At 40.3% G+C, this 7,981-nt stretch overlaps 2 protein-coding genes across 3 annotated transcripts in view; both read left to right on the forward strand.

The window, feature by feature from the left end:
- The first annotated feature begins 93 nt into the window (after window positions 1–93).
- LOC103513063 lies at window positions 94–1,439 on the forward strand. Of its 2 annotated transcripts, none has more exons than XM_008477873.3 (2): window positions 94–233; window positions 1,161–1,439. In XM_008477873.3, the coding sequence occupies exons 1-2, from the start codon at window positions 142–144 to the stop codon at window positions 1,372–1,374; spliced, it is 306 nt and encodes a 101-aa protein (XP_008476095.1). In that variant the 5' UTR covers window positions 94–141; the 3' UTR covers window positions 1,375–1,439. The 2 variants fall into 2 exon arrangements, with proteins under 2 accessions (XP_008476095.1, XP_008476096.1); XM_008477874.3 differs by lacking the exon at window positions 94–233 and adding an exon at window positions 417–472.
- An 845-nt stretch (window positions 1,440–2,284) lies between these two features.
- LOC113468997 (5-(hydroxymethyl)furfural oxidase-like) overlaps window positions 2,285–7,981 on the forward strand; it is a 9,882-nt gene continuing 4,185 nt past the window's right edge. The window contains exons 1-4 of the mRNA XM_026826372.1: window positions 2,285–2,296; window positions 4,384–4,504; window positions 4,833–5,032; window positions 7,405–7,566. Of these exons, the coding sequence (XP_026682173.1) occupies window positions 2,285–2,296; window positions 4,384–4,504; window positions 4,833–5,032; window positions 7,405–7,566 (495 nt within the window). The remainder of the gene's footprint in view (window positions 2,297–4,383; window positions 4,505–4,832; window positions 5,033–7,404; window positions 7,567–7,981) is intronic.

The following is a 7,981-nucleotide window of genomic DNA, read 5'->3' on the forward strand; positions in this document are numbered from 1 at the left end:
ATACCTCGGCTGGGATTGAACCCACGCCCTCCTGTTTACCAGGCGAGCGCCTTGACCACTACACCACCGAGACAGGTATAGACAGTTTCTCTTTCATTTGCAGGGGTGGGACATGGGGATGAGCTATTCCAACTGTTCAGAATGAGTGTGATCTCAAACTACACTCACACTCCGGAGGAGGTGACAGCATCCAACATGTTACTCCGGCTGTGGACATCCTTCGCCAGAAATGGGTGAGTAAATAATGAAATAAATTAATTTAATTTAGCAGTTTTTTTTTTCAAAGGTTTGATAGAAGGAACTGTAAGAACGGAGGTCTTATTGTCCCGAAATTGGACAGGATAGGAGAAATCCAGGCGGTCGGAGAAAGTCCAATAGCCCATGCGAGAACGATATTGTATTGCACATTGCCGGAGGAGGTGACAGCATCCAACATGTTACTCCGACTGTGGACATCCTTCGCCAGAAATGGGTGAGTAGATAATGAAATAAACTAATTTAATTTAGCAGTTTTTTTTTTTCAAAGGTTTGATAGAAGGAACTGTAAGAACGGAGGTCTTATGTCCCGAAATTGGACAGGATAGGAGAAATCCAGGCGGTCGGAGAAAGTCCAATAGCCCATGCGAGAACGATATTGTATTGCACATTGTATACCTAAATATAAATGCAAGGCGTTCATACAAAATTTACATTTTACCACGTACTCGCGTACCGATCTGTTTAGGATAAAATCCACCCCGTGGGGGAATCGAACCCGCGACATAGCGCTTACAAGACATCAAGACAAGGATACCCTCCAAACTGACTGGCAAACGGCTTTTTTTTTTCTTTTTTTTTAAGAGGTTTGACAGAGGGAACTGTAACTGCTATGGTCTTATCGTCCCGAAATCGAAGAGAGAAGGAAGACAGGATATGAGAAAGCCAGCCGTTCCGAGAACGAACATTATCTCATCAGGATAAAATCCGCCCCGGGCGGGAATCGAACCCGCTGAAACGGCTTTCATTCAGTTAAACTTCCCTTTCATTGGTCTTGAATGAAAGCCATTTGCCAGTCTATTTATCTTGGAGGGTAGAGGTAGAGTGTCTTGTAATTGTAAACGCTAGGTGAATGTTTGTGTCTAAAATGATGTCACACTTACGCGATCTCTTTTGTTTTCCAGAATCCCAGATCACACAGCCTGGGGTCCCGTGCCGTCACGCGCTGTCACGTCACGTGAAATCGAGTACCTCTACGTCAGCAGAAGTTCCGTTTCCATCCACCAGGGTTTTGTTCCGGAGAGAATAGAGTTCGCTAGCGCTCTGATCAGCGAGTATATGAACTACGGAAGTAATGACAGGAGAGACGAGAGTCGGAGCCCAAAAACTGAACTGTGATTTTATTTTTCATGCCAGGGACCAGGGACCACAAGATCACACTTTGAGATAATCAGGCCGGGGGCTACAAAGTGAGATTAAACTCCGTTTTGGCCAGCCTAGTTAGCTTAGTTGGTAGTGCGTCTGCCTTGTAAGCGCTAGGTCGCGGGTTCGATTCCCGCCCGGGGCGGATTTTATCCTGCTGGGATAATGTTCGTTCTCGGAACGGCTGGCTTTCTCCTATCCTATCTTCCTTCTCTCTTCGATTTCGGGACGATAAGACCATAGCAGTTAAAGTTCCCTCTGTCAAACCTCTTTTTTTTAAAAAAAAACTCCGTTTTGATTCGTAGAAGCTCAACCCATCAGGGCTGTTTGCCCCTACACCTAAGCCTCGGACTGGACTCTTTGTGTATAAAGTTGAGCTGAAAATCAAGCTGAAAACGCCGTTTAACTTTTAGATCAAGCAATCTGATTAGTTGATTAAAAAAAAAAAAAAAAAAAAAAAAACAAAAATTCCCACAATTAAAATGCTTAACCCAAGAATTTAAATTAAAACGAGTTTAGGGCCCCGCAACATCCAGTCACGGAATCAATCATTTGCATGATACAAATTTCTTGACCCCGCCGGGAATCGAACCCGAATCTCCCGCGTGCAAGGTGAGCGCAGTGACCACTACGCCATGGGAGCTGACTTTTCAATAATGTATTTACTCGTGCAGTAAAAAAATTCCCACCTGTTTCCAGGATTTCTCAGTTTCGGGAATGCTGAAGTACCGGGAAATCTGGGCATGAAGGACCAGGTGTTGGCGTTACAATGGATTCAGGAGAATATTTTTAGAATATTCTGTTCCATTACTCTGTAGTAAAAAATCCCCTCCTGTTTCCAGGATTTCTCAGTTTCGGGAATGCTGAAGTACCGGGAAATCTGGGCATGAAGGACCAGGTGTTGGCGTTACAATGGATTAATTCTACCTCTAGTTATAATGCTACTTGACAAAGTATACCGTTTGGAAAATATATATAGCATAGGAATTGTTGAGGGACAACAGGGCCATAGGGAAAACGCCAAATGTTCAAAATATGTCCACTCCGCCAAAAAAGTGATGTAATTTTATTTATTTCTGAACTTAATTTGCACAATAAATGTTTCTACGCCAAATGTTCAAAATATGTCCACTCCGCCAAAAAAGTGATGTAATTTTATTTATTTCTGAACTTAATTTGCACAATAAATGTTTCTACGCCAAATGTTCAAAGTATGTCCACTCCGCCAAAAAAGTGATGTAATTTTATTTATTTCTGAACTTAATTTGCACAATAAATGTTTCTTGTGATATACACTATACAGAAGGTGACTGTTCTTTTTGTGGAATTTCAGGATATTCCCTTGAGCTTCTGATTACATACTTGAAAAATTCGATCTCAGTTTCGGATTCCCTCCCCTTTTAAGGTCACAATATAGGTAACTCCTTAATTCCTGCTTTTTTTTTTATTTTTTTTTAATGAGGTTTGTTAAAGGGAACTGTAACTACTAAGGTCTTTTAGTCCCGAAATAGGAGAAAGCTAGCCGTTCCGAGAACGCACCTTATCTGTTTTGGGATAAAATCCACCCCGGGGGCGGAAATCTAACCCGCGACCTAGCGCCTACAAGGCAGACGGGCTACCCTCCAAACTAACTAGACTCTAGGCTACTGGCTAACAAATCTGACAATCTATTGTTTGCTCAGTAGGTAATTTTATCATTCTTTGATAAATGAAATCCGATCCAAGATACAAGATTAAGATTTCGTCACGATGCGATGATCAATGTATCATTGGAAAAAAACTAAAAATATTTTTATGAGGGTACCAAAAAAGACCGTTTCGCCTCAAGGCTGGGGCAAAATGGTCCTATACCATATACATGCAAAACACCTTGGGGCGGAATGGAACCCTGGGCACTATTCTCCCATGTACCATTCTGCCCCAGACCATTAAAAAACCATTTTGCCCCAAAGCGTAATTTCTGGAAAATTATTTCACAAGTTTTATAAAATATTGAAAATTATTAAAGAATTCACTCGTTGATTAAAGTCAGACCTATTACCTTCGATATAAATTGTAAAATATTAATGAACTATTAAAATAGTATTACTGACACTGTTTTGAAAATCGTGTGAAAATTGCTTCAAGCACTCGTGAAAAAAAAAAAAAAAAAAAAAAAAAAAAAAAAAAACCCCCCTCGCTGGCATTTCCCAAGACTATCATTGATGATTTTAGAAAGGCCCCAAAAACAAATGGTTTTGTTTACAACACCAATAAAAGAATCAACCACGGATCAAAACAAAGATAAGACTTGCAGGATTGCAGGAATAGTTCCTAGTCCATCCAAGAGAGCTCAGCACTTTCTAGCTCCTAAAAAGGGCGGGTGGCCGTTTTGTCCCGTGTTCCCCTATGTTATTAATGCATATTGCATTTGGAATCACAGATTTTATGCAAATGACGAGAATAACTACATAAATGATAGAATGAGTTAAGAATCGTATAATGTGTAAATTATTGTAAAAACGAGTAAATAAATAGGTAAATACATCGGTAATAGATTATACCTGTGTAACCTGTGTTGTACCTACCTATTATTAGTACCTATGTAGAAGCAATTGAAATTGTAGTAAGCTAGTAAGGAGATAAAGATGATAATAACCAAGATAATAACAATCAATTAGGTATTTGTGTTCTGTATATTGTAGTTAGTTCGTAGTAGAATATGGCAAACAACATTTTTTAGGTATACCTATGTACGGACTTATCTTTTTTCCACATTAGATTACTTATAAACTATTGGTATAATGGGAATTTTTAGTCTTAGCCGACTGTACAAATACTCTCATTTGAGTTCCATTAACACGTCACGTGAGATGACTTACACGTGACGTGTTACATTAACACGTCACGTGAGATGACTTCACGTGATGTGAGGTGATATGATGATAGTGTGTTTCTACCTTTAACTCATTATGAATTTCTATTTTTCCAACCTGTATTTTCCAGGACCCAGTCCCCCACCCTGGTTGGTCAGGGGAGAGGGATGCTACTACAGACTCCCCAGTATGTCCACAGGCAATGCCCTACTTTCCGGAGAAAGGGGACGCCATATTCGGTCAAGAAGACTGCCTCTTCCTCAATGTCTATTCTCCCAACGTAAGGATAACACTTAAGACTAAAATTAAATATTTAACCTCTATTGATTTTGAATATGTTATGATAGCTAGGCTTGCCTCCTCTTCCAAAGTATTTTATCTAAGCGACAAGGCCATGTGTGGAAAGGGGGAAAAATACAAAGATTTCATTAAATTGTTCTTCTTGAGAAACCGGAGCACCTCCTTTAGTATTTCTTTATCGTCCTTCAGGATGACGTGAAACTGGAGGGTCTAAATCTCCTCTTGTTACAATACAATATCAGGATAGGTACAATAATATATTCCCACTTTTTCCCACAGGGATTGTCGGTGCCGTATACTGTACGGACGATTTCAAGTTGACTCATCAGCTTAACGCAGACTTCGATCGTCTTCTACCGCTTATAGTGTCTTGCAACTGGCTGCCGAAAGACAAGAGAGCCGAGTTCGTGCAGAAAGTCAAATCCTTCTACCTGAACAACCAGCCGGTTGGGGAGGACAACTTGGAGGGATTGATTGATGTGAGTGACGCTTGGGAGGTCGCGGGTTCGATTCCCGTTCGGAATCTGAGAAATCCTAGAAACAGCTGTTTCCAGGACATTCATAAAAATTTGATAAGAAAAATATTAGTGTTTCACCGCCGTTATTGTTTCGTAGCAATGAAACAAACTGCAACATTAGACCCATGTGGTTTGTGTCGTAGTATGCCTCTCATCAGATGGGCGAGAAGAGACACACTACTTCCCATTTAAGTGTTGGGCTGCTGGAAGTAACCCGTGCTGGAAGTAACACGAGAACACCAGGAAGTAACCCGTTGAAATATTTGCAATCGAAAAACTTTCTCTTATTTTGTCCTCCTTCTCTCATTGATTTCTGGACGATAAAAAACTCTGGATTCCTAAAGGCCCGTCCCCACTTGTCGTGGGTTCATTTGTTTTTGTTTTTTTTTTTTTTTTTTTTTTTTTTTTTTTTTTTTTTTGAATTTCCCTTCCAGACAGTATCGGAAGTACATAATATCTTCCTGTGACATAGATTCCGATGTCCCTTCAGTCCCCTGCTAGTAAATACTGACAGATGATCGGGACCACAATCTGAATTATTTTTTTATGACTTTCTAGCTTAAAAAAAAGAGGGAACTGTAACTGCTAAGGTCTTATCGTCCCGAAAGCGAAGTTAAGGAAGACAGGATTGGAGAAAGTCAGCCGTCCAAAGAACGAACCTCATTTGTTTACGATAAAGTCCACCCCGGGTGGGAATCGAACCCGCGATTTAAAGCTTAGGCAGACGTGCTACCTTCCAAGCTAAAATCTGAGTTTGAACTCGTAGTTGGCTTTGGAGGATGCCGAGTCGGCCTTGTAAGAGCAAGATCGCAGGTTCGATTTCAGCCCGGGGCGAACTTTATCAGAAACAGTTAAAATTCGATCTCGGAACGGTTGACTATACCTACTTTCTTCACAAGACTGAAGAAGACTTCCTATTGCATAAATCGACATATTCAGACAAAGCAAATAAATAATAGTACCTAACACGAGGTAGGAACCTAGGTAGAAAGATACCTACTAACTACCTAATATACATACCTATAGACTATACAGATACACACTACCTACCTAAATATCTAATACTACCTACCTGAGTACACAATGTTTAGATCAGCGGTCGCCAACCTTTCTGATCCGCGCGCGAGCTACTCAGATGATTGGGAGAGCCTTGGCGGACACCCTATAGTTTGGAATACAATATACAACCTTTTTGACCAATATGCGAGAAAACACATCTACCAAAAGGGTTTAATTAATAGGTAATGAAAGTTTTATTATTATCAAATTTAAATGATAAAATTAGAGCCTAACGAAGCTGACTCGAAGATTCTTCTCTCTGTCTACCTACACGTCATGGATTCCTGGATAGACGAGAAATGTTTTTTTAGAATGTTTAGTTTTAGTACGTAGGTAAGGTAAACTCAACTTACCAGCTTAATATTTTTAAATTTATTATTTTATTTACTTATTAATATGAGTTCTCTATATTTCTTTTTTTTTTTAACCATACAAGATTATTTTCACTTTAGAATTTGCTCGCGGGCGCAAGGGAATCCTCTCGCGGGCGCAGGGTTGGCGATCGCTGGTTCAGATAATAAGAAGATAATCGTAATTTCCTAATCGCTTGATTCGATCTCTATTCTTTAATCTTGAAAGATAGCTTAGATAGCGGCATTGTCATTTCACTCGTAATGAAATCAGTGTCAGCATTTTTGCGTACCTACTGCCACAGTTAGATATTTACCTGCCCATGTATATAGGTGTTCGATTGAAATACATATTTGATTTATTTATATCGAATCAAAGTGTCCGAGAGTTGACCTCCCTCGAAGTAGGGTGAATAAATACATTTGTTCAGTATATTTTTTTTACCATCGAAATTTCTACGATTTTTTCTTGCCTTTTTTTACAAACTATTCCACGGCTCCAAAAGCGGGGAGATTAGTTTTCTAGTCCAGGAAACGAAGACTTTTAAATTAACCTACGCCCTTCTAGTTCCGCTGCGGCAAAGATATCCTTGAGAACTTTTGACCCCCTCTTCAGGACATTATCCCCTACCTCTTACGGTAAAAAAAACCCAGACTACGTTATTTTTGTCCGCCAAACCTCGATTTTCGGTCTTCGTTTCCTGGACTATTACTCGAGTTTTGATCATTTGACCTCAACAATAGCCTAATTCTGGGGTAAAGGGGCTCTTCGAGCAGTTTCAGGGAAAGTAATGGGCGGTTTTAATTCGAATTTTACCATAATAATATTTACATAGTTAGTAGCAGGTAGCAGTCTCTACTGCTGGTATGAGAGAGCTATTTAGTCCTATCCAAAGAGTTTATTTTCTAAATATGTGATGCGTTTCAGGGAAAGTGATGGGCGGTACGACGGTGCTCAACGGTCTGATGTATTGTCGGGGTGATTCCTCAGACTATGATGAGTACGAGAAGCTCGGTGCCACGGGGTGGGGGTACAAGAACGTCTTACCTTACTTCCTCAAATCAGAACACAATCTTCAATATAATGTGAGTAGGTATACGAAAAAAATCTTTCTCTTTCCTAACCTCTACTTTCTGTTGTTATTATTATTTTTTGCTTTATTTAATGTGGCAGTGTTCTCCAAAAGGAGCTCTTCCCCCCAACCACATGTCTGTTTCCTACTACCTAAGGGACTATTTAGTCTTATATCGGCAGAATAAATAAGCACTGTTACCTTTAGGTATAACAGAGGTGTATCAAAAAATTTTGACTTGGCGGGGCGGAGCGCATTGAGCTCCTTAATTTTTATGGGAAAAAGGAGTTAAACTTACCCCGAGTTCAGCCCTTGGAAAAAAACACTCTTACTTGGTTTGATTTCAGCCAGGGCCGGACGACTCGGTCGATTTCATCGTGGTCGGGGCAGGCGCGGCCGGGGCCGTCGTGGCTTTCCCCCCCCCCAGG

The sequence above is a fragment of the Diaphorina citri genome, unplaced genomic scaffold (genome assembly GCF_000475195.1).
Source record: "Diaphorina citri unplaced genomic scaffold, Diaci psyllid genome assembly version 1.1 scaffold920, whole genome shotgun sequence".
NCBI lineage: Eukaryota > Metazoa > Arthropoda > Insecta > Hemiptera > Psyllidae > Diaphorina > Diaphorina citri.